At 36.1% G+C, this 25,234-nt stretch overlaps 1 protein-coding gene across 1 annotated transcript in view; it reads left to right on the plus strand.

The window, feature by feature from the left end:
• The window catches only part of LOC134679085 (uncharacterized), a 67,821-nt gene that overhangs the window by 21,617 nt on the left and 20,970 nt on the right, over positions 1–25,234 (plus strand). The window contains exons 2-4 of the mRNA XM_063537933.1: positions 14,927–15,238; positions 18,919–19,367; positions 20,816–20,917. Coding sequence (XP_063394003.1) covers positions 15,025–15,238; positions 18,919–19,367; positions 20,816–20,917 — 765 coding nt within the window. The 5' untranslated portion in view covers positions 14,927–15,024. The remainder of the gene's footprint in view (positions 1–14,926; positions 15,239–18,918; positions 19,368–20,815; positions 20,918–25,234) is intronic.

A 25,234-nucleotide genomic window follows, 5' to 3' on the forward strand; every position in this document is an offset into this window, starting at 1 on the left:
TAATTATTTTTTCTCTATTAATTTCTTTCTTAACTTCTCCATCACTTCCTTATTGGTGTGAAAGAGAGAGAGAGGGAGGCGTTTCGTTTGCTAAGTCGCCAACGATTGTTATCTTGGCTAGGTCATACGCGCGTTCCGGTTCCTTTAAAATGTATAGTCTATAAGTCTTTTCCGTCGCCTTTTAAGAATACTTCGAACATTTAAGAATATTCAAGAAGGCTAAGTGAAAAGTGATGTAAAAGAATGTTTTCAATTATGGAAAACGGTGCTCAGCCACGAATGTCACAGAAAACGGGACGTGCGCTTTCACGCGAAATGTACGGATAAAAGGTTTCGGAAAAATGCGTAGTGACAATGTTTTATTTACACTCTGCGGGGTCATTGATTGTACTGGAATGTTTTATTTTTTTTAGCGACGAAAAGGGAGTTGTCAGTTCGATACTGATACTAGCTTTTGGCTGCTACTTTGATCGCGTAATTTATGGCTTATGGCCCTAAATCTTTGAGACGAAAATACCTAAAACTGCGTTTATCTAGTACCATTGAAGTGATCATATGTTTGAAATGTATCGTGTATCTTATGTGCAGCTATTTGCTTGAAATAACTTTATTACTCGAATTTCAACTATCGTGAGACATATGTACTAACCTACTAATTTTACGGTACCCGACAGCGATATCATCTATCAATATCCGTTTATTTATTTAGAAAGCCGTCAAACATCCTACATAGAAAATTATATCCTGCCGTGGGTTTATTCCCCAGAGTACTTCAGAGTCTTCTTTATGAAATTTTATATTACGTCAAGGTAAAAAAAATAAGAATAAGAAAACAAAGTTTAGTTGATATATCAACTGTTGAACTTCATAACAGGAAAATATAACTTAGTCAAGTTTGAGTTGGACCCATTCATAATAAATAATGTTTTGATGGATAGACGGCTGATATAGGTACAGGTAGAAAACGAACCATTAACAACAAATATAACAGTTAACAGTTCGCCTTTATATGTATACACCCAAAATAGATCTACATTATTATTTGTAGCAACCTAACAATTCATTTTAACATTTTATTCCTAGCCTATTAGAGTGTTCCACTGCTAGACACTCAAATAGGCTCCTCTCCCTTTCATTTCCACGACTCCCGATTTGATGTTTCTTCCGGCCAGTTGTTCAGGTAGTTGTCCATCCCGCCATCTCCGTTTGGGCTTGCCCCGTCCACGTCCCTCCACCGGCATCAACTTGGTGGCTAAGCTAGCCCACTTCTCTAGATGCATGCGGTAGACGTGACCGGCCCAGTCAAGCCCACATTTGGGCGCCAATTTTAAGTGCATTGCAGAATATTTTTTTAAACCTTCACGGGTTCTTGTACTTCACACTAATTACTTACAACAAACGTGTTTCTTTTTTATGTAATTAATGAAAACGATGATGATAAAATGATTATATTGAATAGTGTTTTTTAGCTAATTCCGGATAAAATGGTAATGTGTAAGAATCGTGAAAGTTTAAATTAGTGCATCACGTAATATGTCTTTGCGAGATATTATAATTTACTGAAAAATAAATATTAGGGGATTTAGAGGACATCTTACACATATCAACCTAGCCTTAAACTAAGCAAAGCTTGTACTATGGGTGCTAGGCGACGATATACATACTGATATAGATGTATAGGTACATATATACTTATATACATAAAAAACGCCCATGACTCAGGAACAATTAAGTATCTGTGTTCATCACCCAAATAAATGCCCCAACCCAGGACTTTTGGCTTCACAGGCAGGGTGACTACACTAGGTCAGACCGGTTGTAATTATGTTGGTAGCTCGTTCTACCTGTGAAAATGTACGGGTCAAATTGCATCGAATCACTTCCAATTCTTTGATAGACGTAACGTACCTAAGGCCCACTTGCACCATTCTACTAACCTGGGGATAACCGGTTATACCTGGAGTTTCCATGGTTACCAGTACAATTTGACATTAGGTTATTAGGTTTAACCGCTTAACCCCGGGTTAGTGGAATGGTGCAAGTGGGCCTAAGTGAATTAACACATTTCTTTTAAGTATCACCCAAACATTCCATTAACGGGCCAAGGTAATCCCAAGATTTTCATTCCATACAGCAGTTTCCGAAGGAAATAAGAAATTGGGTCACATATTGTATCGCACTACCCGTTGTAATGAAATAAACATAAACACAATCCAATATGCTCAACGCAGCCTTTCCATTTCCCGCTTCGATACAAAATATAAGTGACGGAATTTCAGACAATGCCTCCCGATATTCACTGCCATTTTATACCGAGTAATTGCTACTTTATTTAAAATGTTTCTGTTTTTATTCATTTCAGCCATTTATTAAACGAAATGTCCTACATTAAATATTTAACCCTTAATCAAATATCGGGAAATTATTTCCCACTTCATTCTCATTTACGAAATTTTTTTTTTATTTTATATATTTTTTTTTATTAATTTTTTATCTTTTTAAAGGCAGCACTCAGCGATACCAACCATATAGATTTAAAATCTTAGTAACATTTTGAATTTGAAAAATGGCAACACTTATCTATTGGCCGCCATTTGTGACCATACGTCAAAGTCAATGTCAGTTGTTGTGATTTTTTTTGCAATAACGACAATTTTTTTAGTGTTTTGAGGTTAAGTGCGAAAAAAAATCTTGTAAGTGCATACACTGAATACTATCATAAACTAGACTTATTTTCCCTGTGTTTTGCTTGAAAGGAATTGTGATAACGATATGATTTAGCCAAGGTTTTAGTAAGTGGGTAATTATTTCCCATTGTTTTTTCCTGAACGTACGATTTAGAAAAAAATTGGTAGGTTTTATCTAGTGGGAAATTATTTCCCAGTGTTTGTTCTCCACCTAAATTTTAATTGGTTTCCAAAAATAAAAATATATGCCCGTTTGCCTGTTGCACAAAAAAATCTGTGCCTGTTTTTGTTTTCTTTTTTCTTTTATTTATTTCATTGATTTTTGAAGATAACGTTGAAGGCTCATACTTGAATTCCAAGCAAAGCCGGGGGGAGCTACTAACTAGTAAAAAGTTCGTAACCGTATCGGACAATGGGAAACTATTTCCCACTTCATTCAAAATTTTGCTATTCCGTAACGGATAACGGGAAATTATTTCCCACCGCAAAACCCCCCTTTCCCCCCACTAAAATTCTTTTTATATATTTTTTCGTAATCTACGCACCCAAATTACCTAGAAACCATTCTTAGTTTTCAAAAACCTCATAAAAAGTGTTCCGTTTGATTAAGGGTTAAGTTTCATGTCTGTCTGTGAGTATCGCTGATTCTGTGAAAACGTTAAATTTAATGGCCATTATCTTCACTGTTTTAAGCTAGTTATGTGAAAAAATTGTTAAAGAATAAATTTTATACCTTTCCGTACTTTGCAGTGCTAATTACTCAGTAAGAACAAGTTTATATATATTTATATATAAAAAACGAAAATTATGGCGACATTAAAAATGCTTACGCTATAAAAGTGCCGAAAATTCGTTATCCGCTTTTTGCTGAGCTCATTCTAACATTTTCCCCTCAAGCGAGTTTAAAGCAGCCATTCCTATTCTCAGCATCTTTTTCGTTTCCTTTTTGTGCGCCTGTCAAATACTGGCCGACTCGCCAGAGGCTTTTAGAATTAGATCGAACTAGTGTTGGCAAGAAATTGAGTCTTATAAGTCTAAATCTGGTTTAGTCTTGAATTCTAGAAATTTCGCTTGAAAGACTTAGCAGTAACTGGAAAGGACTCGAATCTTATAATAATTATTTCATCATTAAATCTGGTGGTTAGGAAATGATCTATATCCTCGTTGTTTTATGTTTATATTCAAATATAATGTAATTACGCAGTCGTTCCTTTATCAAAGACCAAATTGATGATATCATTTCTAGTTATTTAAGACAGTTCTTATTCCCAACAAAGCGATGAAAACCATAAATCTTGGACAAAACTATTAATACTTGGACTAACTAATAGTCACGTATTTTCTGCCTAGTTATATCGTTTTTCACTTGTATGTTTCAGTTTTATCTCCTTGTAATAAAAAAGTACAGACAAGATAGTAGTAAAAGCTTTCAGATCGCTGTATGAACTACCGTCTAAATAAATTGTATCGAGTTAAAAGGTAACAATCTCGATTACTCGAGTCTTTAACAACACTAGATCGAATCAGGCAGGTCCAGTTTTCCCACCTTGATAATGGTACGTTTCGGTAATAAGCCGAATCACGTGCGGTGCGGTATAGTACGTGCTTCCTCGCTAATACTGTGGGTACGGTTAACCCCCAAATGCATAGTGATATATGACCATGATATTTTGGTGTGGTTTAGCTGCAAGGGAGCAAATGGACAGTGTTAAATGTAATGTAATGCGTGTAATGTAGTGTGAAATGTAATTTAATGCGATTTCTATGTTTAGTTTGGTAACAATGTAATGCAGACTGTGTAGTCGAATGCGACAATATGGTAGCTTTATAGAGGATAGTCCTGCTACCGACGATTATATAATTATGTTCCTCCATAATCCGATTACAGTGAAACCTGGTTAAGTGGGACCTGGATAAGTGAGAAACCTCTATAGCTGGGACTCATGGTGCGGTCCCGACACTTTAGCACTGAATTACCTCTGTTACTGAGAAAAAACGAACCTCTATAACTGGGATTCGTTGCTGTGATTTTATAGTCACATTTACCTCTATAATTGAGACCGAGAGTGTATTTTACCTCTTTTACTGAGACTATATTTATAAGATTACATTTTCCTATTTGTTTTTTTGAATTGTACTTATAGGGAATTGACTTCTGTGAGATAACGTCAATCTATGACCTCTCTAACTTGGACTTCATTGAACAATTTCCGTATTCTTACTAACTCTTAGTCTATCCACAAATTCCGCATTTGCCTAATTGTGTCTAAACAACTTCAAGTTTGATTTAGTTAATTTATGTAAGTAGTTAAAACTATCGAAACGAAAGCTGAAATTTTGATACCTAACACGAAAAAAAATTTTTATTTATTAAATTTGTAATACGCAATGAAGTCCGTATCAAATTTAATTTAATTTTGAAATATCTATCCCTTGGAGAATCATTCAAAATAAATTCAGAGAAATATTTAAACTGACTTTAAAAATATTTAAGGACAAGGATTATTTTACCTTATTTTTAAAGATAATTAGTAAATACCTTATTAACCACCTCTATAACTGAGACTATATCCTCTATTCTCACCTCTATTAACTGGACCCTCTGTAAATGAGACAGAAATTTATTTGTACCTGGCTAACTGGGAGCCTGGGTAAGTGGTAAACCTCTTTAAGTGAGACAAATTTGCTCGTCCCTTGAGATCCCACTTATCCAGGTTTCACTGTACTAGCTTTCTTATTGGAGTTCTACAATATTTGAGGATAACATGTAGGTATAGCTCGTTTTTTTAGAATTAGAAAGAAGGAAAGCGATCTTGAAATGTCTTTTAATTGAAAAACGCTTTTTAAAAATCAGTACCTATTATTTATGAAAGCAAAAGAATAGAAATGATCGTATTAGATTCATAATTGTTACATATTTGCCGTGACTTATTTTTAAATCGTGTTTTTCAATAAAAAGACACATCAAGATTGTTTACCTTATTTCTAATAGAAATAACTATAGGTTAATAATAAAAAAACGAACTATAGGTTTGTATAACACACAGGCCTGTTTTTATAAATAAAGATAAATATAAAGATACATAAAGTAATATACATTATGTGAATGATTAATTTCAGATATCAAGTTTAGTATACCTACGTGAAGCATGCAACGGGGTCACCCTTTGTAACCTATATGTAACCCATTGCTCGTTTTTACTCCGTACGTGGTAATAACGACTATAGAAATTGTATTTTTGTCAATATGAGAAGGTAATCTAAACTTCTGCGCAGTTTCAATTTCCAAAGCAAACAACTGTCCAATAAGAGAAATCGGAATCACTATAGAATTTCCATTCCAAACAGCCTTTTTAACAGATATATTTTATTTTGCACTAAATAAAAACGTTATGAATTTCGGTGTCAATTTTCGCTACAGAAAAAAAGTTGTATCGGGATAAACTCAAACGATTTTGCCAAATTGGACAACGAATCCCTATAGAATGGAAATGGCAAGAGTCATTACGCAATTCCATATATAACGTAAATTCCAAACGAGCGTCGAATTCATCTTAAAATATTACAATCCATAGCAAATTCAGTACGAACGGAGAAACGGAAATTTTTGCATCAACGGCTATAGAAATTGAATTGGCGATTCTTTGAGAGCTTTTATTTTTTTCTGTCAGCGATTTCCGAGCTACCTATTCGGAGGTTATCGAACGGCATCAACCGGTTCTAGATCTTTTTACAGCTGATCGAATGACGTTCCTCAGACCGGAATGTTTGAAAGGTTAATGCTGTACGAAGTAGAGGCAATGAGAAAAGGAAATGGGTAGATATTTCGACTGAATGGGTTCATCTTATACTTGGGAGTGGATATTTAAAATTGCGATTTTACGTAAGGTCGTAGATAGAAATAAAAACCGTACAAGTGCGAGCCGGACTTGCCCACCGAGGGTTCCGTACTTTTTATAGCGGCAACAGAGTTTTATTATAATATAATAAAAATGTAGTAGTTAACTTATAAGCCTAAATAAAAAGTATATGCTTGATGCTTGGTCACCTGCTACGACACGACGAATTTATCAAAAATATCATTGAAGGGAAAGTTGAGGCAACAAGACGGAGGGGGAGACCAAGGAGAACGTACATAGATCAAGTAAAGGAAAAGCTCAACGTCGTGTCGTATCAGGCTGTCAAGGAGAAGGCAGAGGACCGACATACATGGAAATCGCTCCACCGACAAGAGTCTAACTCTTAAATGAATGATGATGAAATAAATAGTGGAAATCACACTCACAGTTCTGCAAGCTATTGGGGCAGTAATTACAGCGCCTCAAAAGGCACTTGCTCTCCAATAGAACGGCATAAAAGAAATAAACAAAGTACTTGCGGAAATCAAACCAACCCTAAACGACGGTTTGACCCACAAAGCAAGGGCGTTCTTAACATTGCTCATTGGGCTCAAGCGAGCATTTGTATTAATAGGACCAGTATAATGTAAAAATAAAGAACCAGAAACTGGAATATTACTTTGCTCATCCGCGAAAAGATAACGTGCTAGTCAATCAGTGCTAACCCGTTATAGTTAGTTTACTTACGTATTTTTGACATGCAATTAATGTTACCAGGTTCCCACCGTAAAAATAAATTACGCAAATAAATTTAACAAACCACTGTTACATCTAATAAGATGGGGCGGGCTACAGTCCCCACGTGGGCTTACATCGGATACGACTTTACTTTCTTGAAACTTTTTGAATTTTTTCACATTTACGATATTATCCTTTATCGAAGAATAACTAAGGTTGCCTCCAGAATCTCGCGAACTAAATTGACAGGTCAATGTGCACAAATGATACCACAGTATGGCCAGTGCTGTTTATATCGATATTTTCTAAAAAGTTTGAATTAGAGAATATCGCGAGAATTCACCGCTAGCGGCGCTACTGTTGCGCGGTCATTAAAAATGTATCTTTAAGTAATTTAAATTATTTTACAAATGTTAATTGGTATTTCGAAAATTGTGCATTTTTATAGTAATAGATACAAGAATATTGGATAAACATATTGTAGGTAATTAAATAAATATTTTCTTATATTTATATTATTTTATTTGTAAGGAAAACTTACAGCTAGAGTAACAAGTTGTAGGTGATAACATAGAAACAGTGATTTTGGCTCTAAATACAAATAAGGCCGACCCAGATGGGGAAATAAGATAAAATTTCTCATTTATTTTGTGTGGTGTGGACGTAAAAATTAAATCGTCTCGATGATCCCTATTGCTTCGATTGTAAAGAAGACCAGTACCTAAACTGGACATTCAAGTTGACAATTAGGTCAGAATTTAAATACAGTTAGACCAAAAAAAGTCTGCAGCGATTTTAATAGCCCACGCAGTGCAAGTATTATTTTAAACGTCAAAAGTCAGTGGGCCATCAAAATCGCTGCAGACTTTTCTTGATCTAACTTTAATTATCGATCAATCTCATCTACCGGTCACATTGTATAAAATTAAATCACTAATTTTAGATTTATGGCGAGAACCGCGAGCTCTTGATTTAAACAACTTGCCCCCAAACCTGCATATTAAGAGCCAACAGGAGTGGTCATCTCTCCATACAAACGTACTCGACTGTTTCCTCCGTGGGTTTTGATGCTAGAGCAATGATTTTTTCAACGCAGATTAATATTGTCAATATCTGTGTCGGACTGTTTTGCTTTTTTTGATATTTTTGTTTTTTAAGGCGCTAGAGCCTTTCAAAATGGCCAAAATTTGACTATGCCGCAATGAGAGGCGTAGTATTCAAAACTGATATCAATTAGCCAAAAAAGCAAAACGGTCCGGCACAGATAATTTTCGCCTTGTCCTTATCGCATTAGTTTTAGAAGCCGCTACCGTTAGCGAGATGGGTATATTTAACTAAAATATTTAAAACTCAGATCCTGTTTCGTCTTAGCATTGAAACTTGTCAGTTTCACATCCGCACCTCCTGATTTGATTGGTAACGTCACAATCTTACAATTGATTCAACCACTTTTCGCGTCACATTCATACAAATCGAAAACGTTTGTGACCCCTTTATTATAATTATCACATGGGTGCATCTTACTTATCGATATCATTTTATCGACATATACCCCTGACTATTTTTTCTTTGCTATTCCTGGTATCATTTTATTTGTCAAACTCATGTCAATTTAGTTCGCGAGTTTCTGGAGGCAACTGTAGTAAACATTTTTTTTTGTGGTACAGGTATGTCGCATTCCATTTATTTCATTAAAAACAATTACTATACATTTACAAACATATTAAAAGTCGTACGTCACAAAAATGTATGTAAAATTTAAAAAAACTCTAATGACATTAATAGGCGGGACAACCTAATAGATACGTTCTGCGTGGAGTGGCGGGAGTGTGCATTAGACAGAGACAAGTGGCGGAAAAGAGGGGAGGCTTTTGCCTGGGCAACTGCTGGCAGTGGGACACACTAATAGGCTAAAGAAAAAAAAATGTCATTTACCGCCGCGCGTCGATTGTGACTGAATTAAGGATGACTCATGCTGTAACGATCCGACACTTCGTTTTCTATCACAGGTGATCGGTGAACCCGTCATACTTTCTATAGAAATCTGAAGTGTCGGTCACCTCGGCCCAAACCCGAACCGTTATAGCGTGAATCTTCCTTCATTGGCGCCAGAGTCAGCAAATTCTTGGCTTTCTTTCCTGACCGCGTAACTAACATGCCAATCGTATACGCTCCGTATCGCGATCCGCGATCAAAACGCAACTGTCGCTGTCGCACTAATATGGGACAGTGATAAAGACACACAAAGCGTTTCGTTTTCGAAGCGATAGCGATTGTCATCTTGGCTGGTCCTTGGATGTGACGAACGCTTGGCTGCGTTGCAAAGTAATCGCGATGGGAACAACAAAACTCAAAAGCGGTTTCAAACAGCCGCGTCCCACTCCCAGGATTAGATCTTTGGTTGATTAACTTTGATATTTGAATGCTGCTGGCATTATTTGTGAACCCCACAACTTTGTGTTTGTCCAAGCAAAAACAAGCTCAACTGGAACCGGAACATTTATGAATGTCTAATATAGGAAGATTGGGTCGTGTATATTTGGGTATTAAATTGTCTTTTCTGTTTGTTAAGGGTTTAGTAAAGGATCACAACGTTCGGACACCTATTAAACAAGATGAATTTGTTACCTCTAGCCATACCATTCTGAGAGTTCCCACAAACGTGAAAAAACAGTCCAAATAAATAAATATACTCTTGGGGATGCCGATTTTTGCGGGGGAGGGGCACGTAAAGTAAAAATAGCCATATCGGATTAACGTCTGTCCATACAATATGTATAACGATTGGCCGCCTATTCTCGACATAGATGAATGCCTGTTAATGACTACTCCGTTTGGTTATGATATAGTACATGTAAACTTATTTATGCTCTCCAATAGAATTTTCATCCTGCAATAGTTAAATACCTTTAATCTTTTTCCTCCACTGATACATAATCTCTAAACATGTCCTCCGAGCCTCTTTCAGTCTACAATCCTATTACGCCCCTGTCGTTGCACCGGTCCAAAGCCTAAGTCCATTGAATTGCTTCGTATGCTACCTTCAATATATTGTAAAGGCATAGGTACGTGTGTTGTGTGTCGCTGTATTTCGACTATTCCGAGTTCGGAGTGAGCCGAAATACGAGTAGCTTGTGATGCTTGTTAGGAGAGTTTCAAAATCGACATCCATATATGTGCACTATTTTAATTGTATCTCTTATTCGATGTCATATTTTAGGGTGTTAAGATTGTTATCAACATTTACATTAAAATCCTGTTTCATGTACGAAGGATTGTATACGTTTTTCTTTAGGTTAAAGCTGCATGTGTTGACGTAAAGAGTATTTTTTATCATAATAATATTTTCGATACATTATCATTATGTCTCTACGAAGTATCTTCGCTGCATTCTGGGATAACTATCTGTAGCGGCGTGTTCAAAATATTCTCAGGCAAACCGGTGCTAATCTGGCTTTATTTTTCTTTACGAGCTGAGCTATTATAATTTGAGTTTTATGGACGCCTCGCCCCTGATCTGATGAAAACATTTCGTTACTTTATGAATGAAAAATAATATGAAAAAAAACTCGCGGTAGACCCGTTTGTGTAATTGAATATGTGTACAAAACGCGAGAGTTTAAAGTGTTATAATATAAAAAAAGACAATAAATAAAGACCTCTTCATTGAAATTTTAATATCATAATCTTCCTTCCTCTTAAAATATATTATGTTGAAAACTGTTGCATTACTTAACTCTCTCGAGTACTAAAACTGTTAACAATACGAAATGTAAGTAAAACAGTACGCACGAATGCTTTATAACCTTGTACATAAAAAATATCTATTTGCGCGTGTACCATTCGCAAAATGGCACGAACGCCGTCATTTTAGCCCCGTATGAATAAAACATTGGCATATTTCCGCATCGACGGTTTTTCGACCTTGGTTTACTGATTTAAGTTTTTCTACGTTATCCGGAACTTAAGGGAGCGGAAAATTAAATCCTGACCTGAGGATTCTGTCGTTTTTTCTAGGGAAAATGTTTCATATTTTCAAAACCCTTTTTTCATGGAATCGCTTTTTGTCAGCATAAGATTCACGGAAATTAACATGAGATTGAATTTCGGAATTTTTTATATTAGTAAAAAATATTTGATATCCAGTTATTTTTTTTATGCGGGATATGTTATCGAAATATCGAAACTTAAGTATAAATTAATCACCTGACTTTTCGTATCATCTGACATCCCAATATATAATGTTTACTTTTCGCTTGGTATCTGTCGATATGTAGGTACGATTGTCATCTTGCCCTCCAGTATTCGAATTAGTTCCTTCACATAACGGAATATATTGTTTTTCTTAATTACTAATAAATAGTAGGCCTACAGGTGTTCAACATCAACGGCGAATATATCACTCACCTTCGGTTTGCCGACGATATCGTAGTCATGGCAAAGTCGATGGAGGAACTCAGCATGATGCTCGATGACCTCAACCGAGTTTCACAACGGGTGGGCTTGAAAATGAACATGGACAAGACGAAACTTATGTCAAATGCCAATGTTGTGCCCATCCCAGTCTCTGTTGGGAACTCGGTACTCGAAGTTGTTGACTCGTACATCTACCTAGGACAAGTAGTCCAATTAGGTAGGTCCAACTTCGAGAAAGAGGTCAACCGCCGAATCCAACTCGGTTGGGCAGCGTTCGGGAAACTACGTAATGTCTTTTCGTCCGACATACCTCAGTGCCTCAAGACGAAAGTCTTTAATCAATGTGTGTTACCAGTGATGACTTACGGCTCCGAAACGTGGTCTTTCACTATCGGCCTCATCTCAAAACTCAAAGTCGCTCAACGAGCTATGGAGAGGGCTATGCTCGGAGTTTCTCTACGTGATCGAATCAGAAATGAGGAGATCCGTAGACGAACTAAAGTCACCGACATAGCCCACCGGATTAGCAAGCTGAAGTGGCAATGGGCAGGCCACATTGCACGCAGAGAAGATGGCCGATGGGGTCGAAAAGTGCTCGAGTGGAGACCACGGACTAGCAAGCGCAGCGTAGGACGTCCACCCACAAGATGGACAGACGATCTTGTTAAGGTCGCCGGAAGACGCTGGATGCGGGTCGCTTCCAACCGGCACGTATGGAGGTCCAAGGGGGAGGCCTATGTTCAGCAGTGGACGTCTTATGGCTGAGATGATGATGATGATGACAGGTGTAGTACATAATTATTTTCCTTCGTATTTTCACGGAAACTTCATACGAACATTTCCGAGAAAATACGAAGGAAAACAATTTTGCACTACATTTGTAAATTACTTATATACATCGTCCATATTACCATGCCAAGTGACATATTTATTTTAGGTTTATTTTCATTTAAGTACCACCAACGAGTAAGTATAATATAATATTAGGTTGTATTATGTATGTAAGACTTTACCTGTACGACCTTCTAGGCTACCGTTCGCTTTATACTTAGCCTAATCGTTCAGCCGTCCTTCAATAGGAAATGAATAGTGTATTGCTAAAGACGAGTATCGATTAGCTTACTCTAAATAGACTGGTTTAAGGCGTTAATTTTGCGTAGAGACCTTAAGTTATGTTATGTAGTTCAATTTGTTGTAGAACGATTTTTAAACTGTACCATTATATGTACACTTCTTTTATATTATGTACATGAGATTGAAAGTTATTATTTTGTTCAACGGCACTTAATCGCGTACATATCCTACTGAAACCTTAAGATTACCTCAGACGTTTCGAGGACGGCATAGTCCCCGTGGTCTCGGAGAAAGACTAGTTTGACATCAACATCTACCTGCTCTAGAATTTCGAAGTACCCGCACTTGGTCACGAAATGTCTCGTTTTCAAAAAATATCAATTCGCCGTTTAAAACATATTTTAAGCGCTCGAAATTTAAAAAAAGCGGCCCCCTGCCTTGATGTCGTGTCTAAACTTAATATTTCGTTTCTGTGAAAAACGTTCGTATATTCAGAATTTTATTAGTCAGGTTCAGAACGGATAATTAAATAAAAAAATCTTTTTCAGGAAAGCAATGATCCATTTCCTTCTAAATCTCCAGCGATTTCTAAATATTCTGCAACAAAACTTTCATGAGATATACAAATTCTAAAGCTTAAAATATTACACTGTATTTGAGGAGCAAACGTAAAAAGAATATAAAAGATGCAGTTTTGCGCAGACTGTCGGTCTTGGATCCATTCCGTCCTCATTCAAAACTTTCATTCCTACCACTGGATGTATAGTCGAAGTCAAAAATATGTTTACACTTTTGCACCTTACTCCTTTGTAATAAGGCGAAAAATGCAAACATATCTTTGACGTCGACCGTACACCGGGTGGGTAAAATATTCTTAAAAACCAGTGTAAGTAAGGTCTGTGATAACGCGAATTTATTACGGATAGCAAGGCCAAATTACCTCGGTTTATAAGATAAACTCACATAGCCGGGTCGTTGAGAATATACGGTGAAACTTGTGGCATACGTCCCACTTTCCAGACTTTTTGTACGTTCATTAAAAATTTATGTATCACTTGATGTTTTCGCGCTGGCAATTTCACAGTTTTTGACAGTTACTGTCATTGCAAAGGTTGTGAAAACCGTCATGACTTTTAGTAGTGAAAGAAAACTTGGCTTTATGTCAATGTTTTTCAGAATCGCCATCTTTGTAAAGAATTATTGACGAGATAACGTCTTATAAATCGATGAACACCGGAAGCATGCACGAAAAAGTGTCACGTTGTAGACAGATCTCTATGGTAACGTTGTGGACAAATCTCCATGGTAATGTTATGTAATGTAATGGTAATGTTTTTTTATGGCGTTATCACGCAAAATTTTCGTCCGTAAACCGACTTTACAGACAACTATTTTTTGTATTGCAAATAGAGCGATGTTTCTTTAACACGTATCTGTTGTAAATAGTAGAATTTTAAATACAGCGATCGACATATATATGTTTTACGTTTACAAAATACGTAAAAGTGCGTTTTTGGTGGTCAGTTAGAGTACCCGCATGGCTTAAAAGAAACAGGAAATGGGTTTTGCATGTGGTATGCGGGCTCTACAAGCTGCCCAGAGGTAATTAATTGTAATAAATTAATTCTTAACAAGGGGTACAAAATTAGTCGGTTTCCTAATCTTATTCATAATGAAACGCCTCTATTTTGTGTTGTTGAATAAAAATGGCTTTAGAAACAAACTAGGCTTATTAGATCCTATTGGGCCATCTTTAAAAATATTCCTTGATGAAAAATGCCAGATGTTCTGCAAAACAACTAAATTTAAATATAAATAGTTAACATTTGAATAAAATGTATAATACACTAGTACTAGTGCTGTGATATTTTTTTATAGATCGTATTTTGTTTATATGCTGCTTAGAGCATTTAATAACTCGAGTCGCCTTTAAGAGCTTACCCCTCTGCCGAAAAACTTGCACAATTGTGCAAACTTTTGTATGGACTGACATGGCTATTTGTACGTTACGTACAAATCATGTAGAAATAGCAATACACTTGACGTCCCTTCCCCGCAAAAATCAGCAGACTGTTTCGTAAATAAAATGACATCGATGACGTCTCCAGGTTACAAAATGCTCTAAGATATGCTGTAATACTTTTCATCTAAACATTTTCTCTTTCTTTCCAGAATGTTCGCACACGATCGCACCAACAGATAACAGTAAAAATGACCATTAACTTGAGTGGGAAAAAACTGTGACATTTCAAAACAATCGTGCCAAAACAATGTTTTGCTGCAAAGAACTTAAACTACTCTACGCCACTATTGTTCTGTTACTCGAAGCTGAGTTGTTGGTGAACACGGGTGCTATGGAGTCGAAGCGGTCTTCCTTGTTGGCGCAAAACGCCGATGAATTGAAATCTTTGGAGCTATGTATTAGTAGGAATCAGCAGAGACTGGGTAGTGTCTTTGGGAATTATACGAGACATCACAAAAAGGGTAAGTAACTTGCATAAATAGTAAATAAGTCATTGTTAGTAATAAAAACCGGCCAAGTGCGAGTCGGACTCGCGTTCCAAGGGCTCCGTACATTAAGTCTGACTCACGCTTGACTGCACATTTCTAATAGGTTTTCCTGTCATCTATGTATAGGTAAAGAACTATTTTGTGTATTATTTCAAAATTTTTGACCCAGTAGTTTCCGAGAAAATAGACTGTGACACGGACAGACAGACAGATAGAAGCACAATTGATCCTAAAAGGGTTCCGTTTTTTTTTCCTTTTCAGGTACGGTACTCTAAAAATAAAAAATACTGAGAAATAGCTTAGTCTGAATTACTGACTGCTTAGCTTAGCATGAATCTACACCAGGGACTTACCGCGAAAACCGAAATTCGCAAATTGCGGGGACCTTTCTCTTTACTCCAATTAAGGCGTAACAAGAGTGACTGTTCAATGTGAAGGTCGTTTTAATTTTCAGAGCTAGACAGTTGAAATTTTCACAGATGATGTATTTCTGTTGCCGCTATAACAACAAATACTAAAAAGTACGGAACCCTCGGTGGGCTAATCCGACTCGCACTTGTCCGATTTTTTTTCCTAACCCAAATACATGGCATGCGATTGTTTTAACGAAATTATTCGCCCACACAAGCAATCACATCAATTTTATTATTAAAGCACCGTATTCAGTCAAAGCATTAAAATCAAGTATAACCATGAAACGAGCACTAAAGTTACTGCAGTCATAGAGAAACAAATAAATAGAGTGCTCACTCCATACATCAGTTTTAGTATTATTACTATACTTCGTTTTTTTTAGCATTAGAAATTAGGTAAACAATCTTGATGTGTCTTTTAATTGAAAAACACATTTAAAAAATAAGTTACGGCAAATACGTAACAATTATGAATCTAATACGATCATTTATATTCTCCTGCTTTCATAAGTAATAGTTTTTGATTTTTAAAAAGCGTTTTTCAATTAAAAGACATGCCAAAAACGCTTATCTTCTTTCAAGTTCTTTCTAATGCTAAAAAAACGAACTATAATATTTTTGTAGTCGACATCTAGCACCGAGTAGCGTAATTATCATTACTGCTACTTGACAATAGATGTCGTTACGACCGAAAAAGTCTAATGCTCAACAATTTTCAGCTAAAATTATAACCGAATTAACCGGAACTCTATTTTCAACTCCTTCTGCTTTTAATATTAGTAGTAAATAAGTTATTGTTCAATACAATTTTCGTGAGTCGCGACACTAGAGAATTCTAGTGTCAAGTAGCGGTACTGATAATTCCGCTACTCGATGCTAGATGTCGACTGCAAAAATAATAGTCGTTTTGGTACTAGTATTGTTGCAGACTCTTTGTAGGCTTTATTTTTCTTTCTTATTATAAATTCATAATTATCTTAAAAAAAGGAACTGACATTAATAATCATAAGATTTAATTGATCGATTGTGTCAAATGCTGTGTTGTTCTAATTCCTTGTAAATACTTTTGTCCTGTGTTGCGCCTTTTCTTTCGGCATTTAAAGCAGGTGATTATTTTCGTGTGCATATGTTTGACCATTTGTCATAGAAAAATAAACTCTTACAGCTGCAAATCTTCAGAAAATTCGCGTTTGTACGGGACAAATGGTCGACAATTTCATGGAATGCTCCAAAACTGATGTATGGAGTGAGCACTCTATGTGTTTATTTATCTTTGCTGCTGTACAGCTAAACGTTTGATTACCTCCGTTTCTCGTAATACGCATTGCAGTACTTTTGTCGTTATGGCGTTTACAAGCTGCTGCGGAAATTGGTGTCTTTGTACAATTTTATTGCAGGAAAAGATTTTATACCCCGCCAGTTGTTCATTTTGTTTATTACTTACCTAGGTTTTAGTTGTTTAATACCTAGTTTAGGGTTTTCGTTGTTTTGTTATTGTTTTCTTTACTAATTCACATAGTTTTTATCAAAGATCTGAAACAAACGAATTTTTTAGCTTGGTGGGTATCGGCGCGATTCGGGAAATGAATTACAGATTCACTAGATATGAAATAGTAATGATATGTGACGTTCCATGGCAAAAGGTACCTTATGGCGGCTGGCGCTTACGTCGCATAGCGCCGCAATAGCGAAAAAATATCGAATTCTAACAGGAAGTGAATATAATAAATAAATAAATAAATAATAAATATTATAGGACATTTTTACACAAATTTACTAAGCCCCACGGTAAGCTCAAGAAGGCTTGTGTTGAATATGACAGGTTTTTTTTAGGTAGGTGTTCTCCAATTCTTAAAGATCATGGAGTGATCTAAATAAACTTCTATTGTTTGAAAGGATTCACAGAATTGAGATCCTCCTACTTTGAAATTTAGAAGTCTAATAAAACATGCTAGGTATTTATTTCATCATCATCATCATCTCAGCCATAAAGCTATAAGACGTCCACTGCTGAACATAGGCCTCCCCCTGTTTTGGGGGGTGAATGCCATAATCGCCACGCTTGGCAGGCGGGTTGGCGATCGCAGTCGAGTACACCGAATTTGAGGGACGCTGCTGCCCGTCCACCGGTGGTCTTGGACGTGGTTTAAGGACATACCCGGGTCCTGGACGTAGTTTAAGGACATACCCGGGACATACCCGGGTATTTATTTAGTTTAAAATTATTCACCATAATGTATTTTATACGAAGTTAATAAACTCAACATGTTTTCATCATAAATTAATAATACCCCCGCAGATTATGATTGAAATCAGATGTGACCACATCAAAGGAGCTAAATAGGCATAATACCATTGTTTATTTTCCTCAAAGCGAATTGTTATGAATCTAAAAGAGCTATGAATCATTATTGAATTTTCCTGAATTTTATAATGCTTTGTTCATTCAGTCATTTTCATCAAATTTGGTTCCTATAGTCTCTATATTTCGGTAAAATGTAATAAAATGTTCTGTATAAAAGTAAACAAACATACATTTTCGGGTAGTTATAACATTAGCCCCCCCCCCCTCCACATCTGGCGTCTTTCGAGCGTCGGCGTCTGTCGGCGTCGGTCCAGCGCTATGGAAAATGACGTCGCTGCGCAGTTGCGTCGACGCTGCGTCGACGTTGCGTCGACGTCGGCCATAGAATTGTAGACGCCGACGCTCGAAAGACGCCAGATGTGGGGGGGGCCCTTATTGGTTAACCAACCAAATACAAAACCGCCTGGATCAGTCACTGAACGACCTGACTTTAACCTACATTATTTGATCATGTAATGTTTTCATCTACCCTCAACTAGCGTAAGGAGCCATTTGAGGGTAGATTTTGTTTACTTTTATTTAAATTAGGTATTTAAATAAAAGTAAACAAAAGGTACAGAGTGTAGATATTTTTATTATCATACTTGGTCAGTTTTTAATTTTACTTTATGTATCTTAAAAAAATATTTAGGTATTATTTTTGGTACCTACTTTCTATTATTTTTTTAAATAACTACCTATATGCGTATCAAGAAAAACAAGAGTAGATTGACAGTAGGGTTGTGTATTTCATGTTATTGCGGCGTTATCGCATATATATTATACGTTTTATGGCTTAAAGTTACTTTTATGTACTGTGGCTCCCTACCTTTTCAATCATATTTAACCTGACACAAAGTGAAAAGAATGTTAACCTATTAAACCTTTTTCAACAGGTCACAGAAGAAGAACAACCACCACAACACAAACTACAGTCATTTACACGACGGCAGTCGACAATGAGGACGACCTAACTAACCCCTTCACGACCAGCGGAACCCTTACCACCCCCCACCCCGTACTACCAAAGCCTCAAAGGCTAACATCTTACAAAGACTACGATGTACATATAGATAAAAATGCAATTGAAGATGAAATAAGTGAGATTATAGAAGGTTATAAGCACCATGAGAAATATACAGAGCTAGATGAAACATCATTAGCTAAATCTTTAAGTAAAGTTAAGAAAATGTACAGAGATTCGGCGGGGTCAGCCGCTAATAAGTTAAGTGGGAAGGTTGGGAAGACGGGTATATTTTTGACTGACAATTGTACAACTGTTATAGCGCAGATAGGAACTACAGCTGTTTTGCATTGTGAAGTTAGCGATATCACAGAGAACACGGTAAGCATTTTTATAAATTTTTCTTATATGTTTCGATGGAGTTCCTTTGTTTCCCATAAAGTTTTAACCCTTAATCAAATATCGGGAAATTATTTCCCACTTCATTCTAATTTACGAAATATTTTTTATCTTTTTAAAGGCAGCACTCAGAGATACCAACCATACAGATTTAAAATCTTAGTAACATTTTGAATTTGAAAAATGGCAACACTTTTCTAATGGCCGCCATTTGTGACCATACGTCAAAGTCAATGTCAGTTGTTGTGATTTTTTTTGCAATAACGACAATTTTTTTAGAGTTTTGAGGTTAAGTGCGAAAAAAAATCTTGTAAGTGCATACACTAAATACTATCATAAACTAGACTTATTTTCCCTGTGTTTTGCTTGAAAAGAATTGTGATAACGATATGATTTAGCCAAGATTTTTAGGTTTTAGTAAGTGGGTAATTATTTCCCATTGTTTGTTCCTGAACGTACGATTTACAAAAAAATTGGTAGGTTTTATCAAGTGGGAAATTATTTCCCAGTGTTTGTTCTCCACCTAAATTTTAATTGGTTTCCATAAATAAAAATATATGCCCGTTTGCCTGTTACACAAAAAAATCTGTGCCTGTTTTTGTTTTCTTATTTCTTTTATTTATTTCTTTGATTTTTGAAGATAACGTTAAAGGATCATACTTGAATTCCAAGCAAAGCCGGGGGAAGCTACTAACTAGTAAAAAGTTCGTAACCATATCGGACAATGGGAAACTATTTCCCACTTCATTCAAAATTTTGCTATTCCGTAACGGATGACGGGAATTTATTTCCCACCGTAAAACCCCCCTTTCCCCCCCACTATAATTCTTTTTATATATATTTTCGTAATCTACGCACCCACATTACCTAAAAACCAATCTTAGTTTTCAAAAATCTCATAAAAAGTGTTCCGTTTGATTAAGGGTTAAGTCATAATGTATTGTTTGTCATATTATCGTTAGTCATAAAACTGGAACCGTTATCTTTTCAGGATTTTCGTAAGGTTAGCGTAAGGTTGATTTGTTTTATGGCAATCCTGACAGGTAACGCGTTTCTAAACCAAATATGTTATTACTAACGAAAATGCGTGCAAACAATACATTATGACTTAAAACTTTAATGGGAAACAATTTTTGGAATGTAAAAATGAAATTTTATAAATATATTAAATCGTTTTCTTTTATTTTTTTTTCGATAGTATGGTCATTCGACTTTAAAAATCTTTTTTTGGTTGAGTACCTGACATACACTCGCTGTGTATTTCGATATTCATAATTTACAACTGTTACATGCAAAAAGTACTGCAAGCAATTTTAAAATTTCGATTACTTCTTTCGGAATTATTTTTCCAATATTATTGGTGACGATCTCCAAAACAGTTCTAATAGATTTTGTGTATCGTTGAGAATTTACCGAAATCCCTTTTTCAGGTAACATGGATAAGAAAAAAAGACTATTCGTTGTTATCAGTGGGGCTGGTTACATACAGCGCAGATAACCGATTTTTTTCTGCCCACGGCCGACATGTGAAGGTAAGCCCTGTTCACAGATCACTTTACTATATAAGGTTAGATAGGGTAAGAGAAACATTGGGGAAAGAGGAACACTTGAAGGGAATTCTCATACTGTTTCTCTTGCCCCTAGCAAAATAAACCATGTTTATCATTTCCAACATGACCTTATTAAAAATAAAACGAATAATTCAGCCTATATACGTCTCAAGGCTGGGCACAGGTCTCCTCTCAATCACGAGAGGGTTTAAACTGCTATATATTATAGGGCCAAAACGGCAGGAAAATAGCTGCAACACGTATTTTTATATACCTCTCATGTCAAATGGTGACTCTGATAGTTCCTTCAAGTCTTTTTGGCTGAGCTTAATTGAAAAAGTAAATAGTCAAAAATGTTTTACCGTATTTACATATTATACGTGACGGCTACTCCATATTAAAAAAACTATTATAGGGGACATCATTCGTCGCGAGAGGCATAGAGAATACTCGTACGGGGAGACAGACGTATACGGACAGGCAAAAAGACAAACCACGAGTCTTCGTAAATGCTTCTTAATACGGAGTCTGTGCGAAGTAACCTATATGCCTAACTTATTATTCCGACAACAAGCGAGCCTTGGCCTTAAAACCAGTGTATCTATGGCTCCTATACCAGTACTAACCATATGTATCCAGAGGTCACTATAAAATTGTTTCCCTTCGCAAACGAGAGAAAACATTCACGTAATGCGGGAAACAAAGATAAGTGAGGGATTCCGAAAATAAATGGTCCTAAGATACGCTGAGCACACTCGTAATGACATTTGTTGTTTAAGGGTACCGTTCGGCACTCAAATGTATTGCTAATGTATGCTGATAGAACATGGACTGTGAAATTCAGATTACATTTTCTTTTTCATTTTATTCATAGTCTAATAAAACATGGTCTTCTCTTTCGAGAGCCTACGTCATCATGCGACAGCGCGGCCATGTTATTGTGACGTAGGCTTGTGTCAGTCAGGTGACCTAGAAAAGACGGGAAGAGAGTACCAGGCGGAGTATATTATTATACCATGGTTTTATTGTAACTTACAAATCTAAGTAGCTATTAAAGCTGTAGGCTAGCAGCCGTATTCGAACAATGAGATACGTCAAATACTAGTTATTGAAACGATATGGATTGGATATGTCAGTGTCAAAAGTGACGTTTTTGTTTGAAGAAAGACACTTGTTTGACACTGACATATCCAATCCATATCGTCAATATCTAGTATTTGACGTATCTCATTGTTCGAATACGGCTGTCTATCCTTATAATCTTATTTTATTGGAAATTCAGGCTATCAGAATATAAAATTACATTCATGAATACAATACGTGTTTTGTTTGTAATGTTAATACGATTTCACTCCAACAATATTGTTACAATCTATGTGGCTGTAGTCTAGATCTTTATAAAGTTATTTTATTGGAAATTCAGGCTGTAATATAAAAGTACGGCCATGAATAAATGTTTTGTTTGTTTATTAATACGATTTCAAGCTAAAATGGCTTACGTTAAGTATAACCATAGAGTAATATAGTAATACAAGAGTGCTCACTCCATATATCAGTTTTGGTCCCAGAAATATTAGTATTTGCATAGCAACTTTCATAGTCGACATCTAGCATCGAGTAGCGGAATTATCAGTACTTTAAGTAGTAGTAGTAGTACTGTCAAGTGACAATAGATGTAGCACCGACCGGAAACTCTATAATCTCAACAACATAATACTTTACGGTCGGTTCTACATCTATTGTCACTTGACGGTACTACTACTACATACTACTTTAAGTACTGATAATTCTGCTATTCGATGCTTGTCGACTATGAAAGTTGCTATGGAAATACTAATATATATATACCATTTCGTGACCGTGGTAGTATTACCTGTTGTTTTATCTATTAAGTTTTGTCACGAATAAAAACATTCTATTCTATTCTATTCTAATATTTCTGGGACCAAAACTGATGTATGGAGTGAGCACTCTTGTCTTACTTACTCTATGGTATAACTATCATTAAAATGGCCCATTTACATTGGGTTATATTACGTAAATATTGATCACTCTTTAAAAAATAAACATGGTAAGACCGCCGTATTAAATAAGTAGTTATACAATATTATTAATTTCATGACTGTATAAAATTAAATTTCTATTATCCCGAACTGAAAGCATAAAAATTCCAATTTAGCTTTTTGACCTATTTCATTTTTAGGGTTCCGTACCCAAAGGGTAAAACGGGACCCTATTACTAAGACTTCGCTGTCCGTCCGTCCGTCCGTCTGTCCGTCTGTCTGTCACCAGGCTGTATCTCACGAACCGTGATAGCTAGACAGTTGAAATTTTCACAGATGATGTATTTCTGTTGCCGCTATAACAACAAATACTAAAAACAGAAAAAATAAAGATTTAAGTGGGGCTCCCATACAGCAAACGTGATTTTTGACCAAAGTTAAGCAACGTCGGGCGTGGTCAGTTCTTGGATGGGTGACCGTTTTCTTTTTGCATTTTTTTTTTCGTTTTTTTTTTTTGCTTTATGGTACGGAACCCTTCGTGTGCGAGTCCGACTCGCACTTGCCCGGTTTTTATTGTTACTTATACCTCAATACAAGTATTGTATAACCAATTGAAATGAGACGAAAACCGAAAACCTATACCGTCTGTTTTTGTTTATTCTATCGTATATTTCCAGATCAAAATTAGGACCTAAGTTATCTGAGCCAAATACCGCAGACAACCTTCTAAGATTGAAACTGTTTGAATTCTGCCGCTGACGTAAAGTATCATTCTATAGAACTTGCTAACTATGTAAACAAAAGTCACTAGTAAATTCATCATTCGGAGAAAATTTCAATATGGCGGTTTGTTTACATAATTGGGTCAAACAGATCACTGTGTTACGTCTTTCCTGTAGACATACACAAGAGTTAAGGGCTATAAAGGTTAATTTTCTTATTGAACCCTTATCCACTTGAAAAGGTCCTCCTTTTATTTAGAGTCCTATGATAAAATCATTACTTACATGCCCACAAGCTGTTAAATATTGCTCACAGGAGAGAAAAATGTACAGTTCGCGCGAACACACTAGTTTTCTCTCCTGTGGGTAATAGTTAAGGAGGACCTTTTCACATGGATAAGGGTTAAATAAGAAAATTAACCTTTATAGCCCTTAACTCATGTGTATGTCTACAGGAAAGACGTAACACAGTGATCTGTTTGACCCAGTTAGCAAGTTCCATAGAATGACACTTTACCTCTTATAGCCATTTAAAATTCAATTTGAATTTGGAATGTCTTGCTCGAGAATACGACAAACAATTGAATTGTGTGTCCTCATGGTTGTTAAGGCCGTTATGTGTGTTGGCAGAATTATTACAAGCAACAGAGCGTTCAAAACTAGAAACTCCGTACAATTCATAAACTAAGTTGTAAACAGTACGCCGATCGACAACAAGTTTTTGACCCCAATAGTTACTCGTTACCGGTAAACTGAGGTTGTCGAGTAGTTCAAACACTTCTAATTGAAGGCATTGTGATTTTGTTCAATGTTCATTTAATTAACTAGAGGTAGATTCTAGTAATGGAAAACAGTTTTAAACTGATTTTGATAGGACAATCTATAAATTGTAAATACAGATGTCAATCATAATGTAAATCAACAATAGGCTTGATTCGGATTTTGAAATAGATATTTATTAGATATCTTTTAGACATCACCAAGATACGATAACGATATGTTTAAGATCTAACCTGTCAAATTTGACGTTTGCGCGATTCTGGAGATACTGGTGAACGGTTTCCACAGGATATGACTTAGAGATCCAATTCACATCTAATAGATATCTTACTCTATCTACTTAAAAGTGACATTGATTGCCCAAATTGCGCTGCAAAAGAGAACTAGTTGATATCTAAACTATAACGTATCTAGAATGGATCTAGTATGTGTCGTCTCTTGTGAATATCTTGAAGTTCGAATACGGCAGAATGATCTACTCTGGCCAACGTGGGACTCGAACCCACATGACCATCTGTTTTGATATGACCTTACGACACACATCTATTCTCCCACACGGCTCGCTTCATTTTGCGTGCACAAATCAGTATGAGCGATTTGAAAGTTGTTTCTAAATTAGATCCAAACCGTACCTACTAAATTGTTATAAACTGAATCGGATTCCTAAAGTCTTTTGACAGTAATCTCGAAATTATTTATTGATTACCTATTTTAGTTTCATACGGGCATTGGAGCTTGGTCTGGGCCTATCAAAGCACAATATTATAGCCATGTTCACATAATTGTGAGCATTC

Source organism: Cydia fagiglandana, chromosome 2 (genome assembly GCF_963556715.1).
Source record: "Cydia fagiglandana chromosome 2, ilCydFagi1.1, whole genome shotgun sequence".
NCBI lineage: Eukaryota > Metazoa > Arthropoda > Insecta > Lepidoptera > Tortricidae > Cydia > Cydia fagiglandana.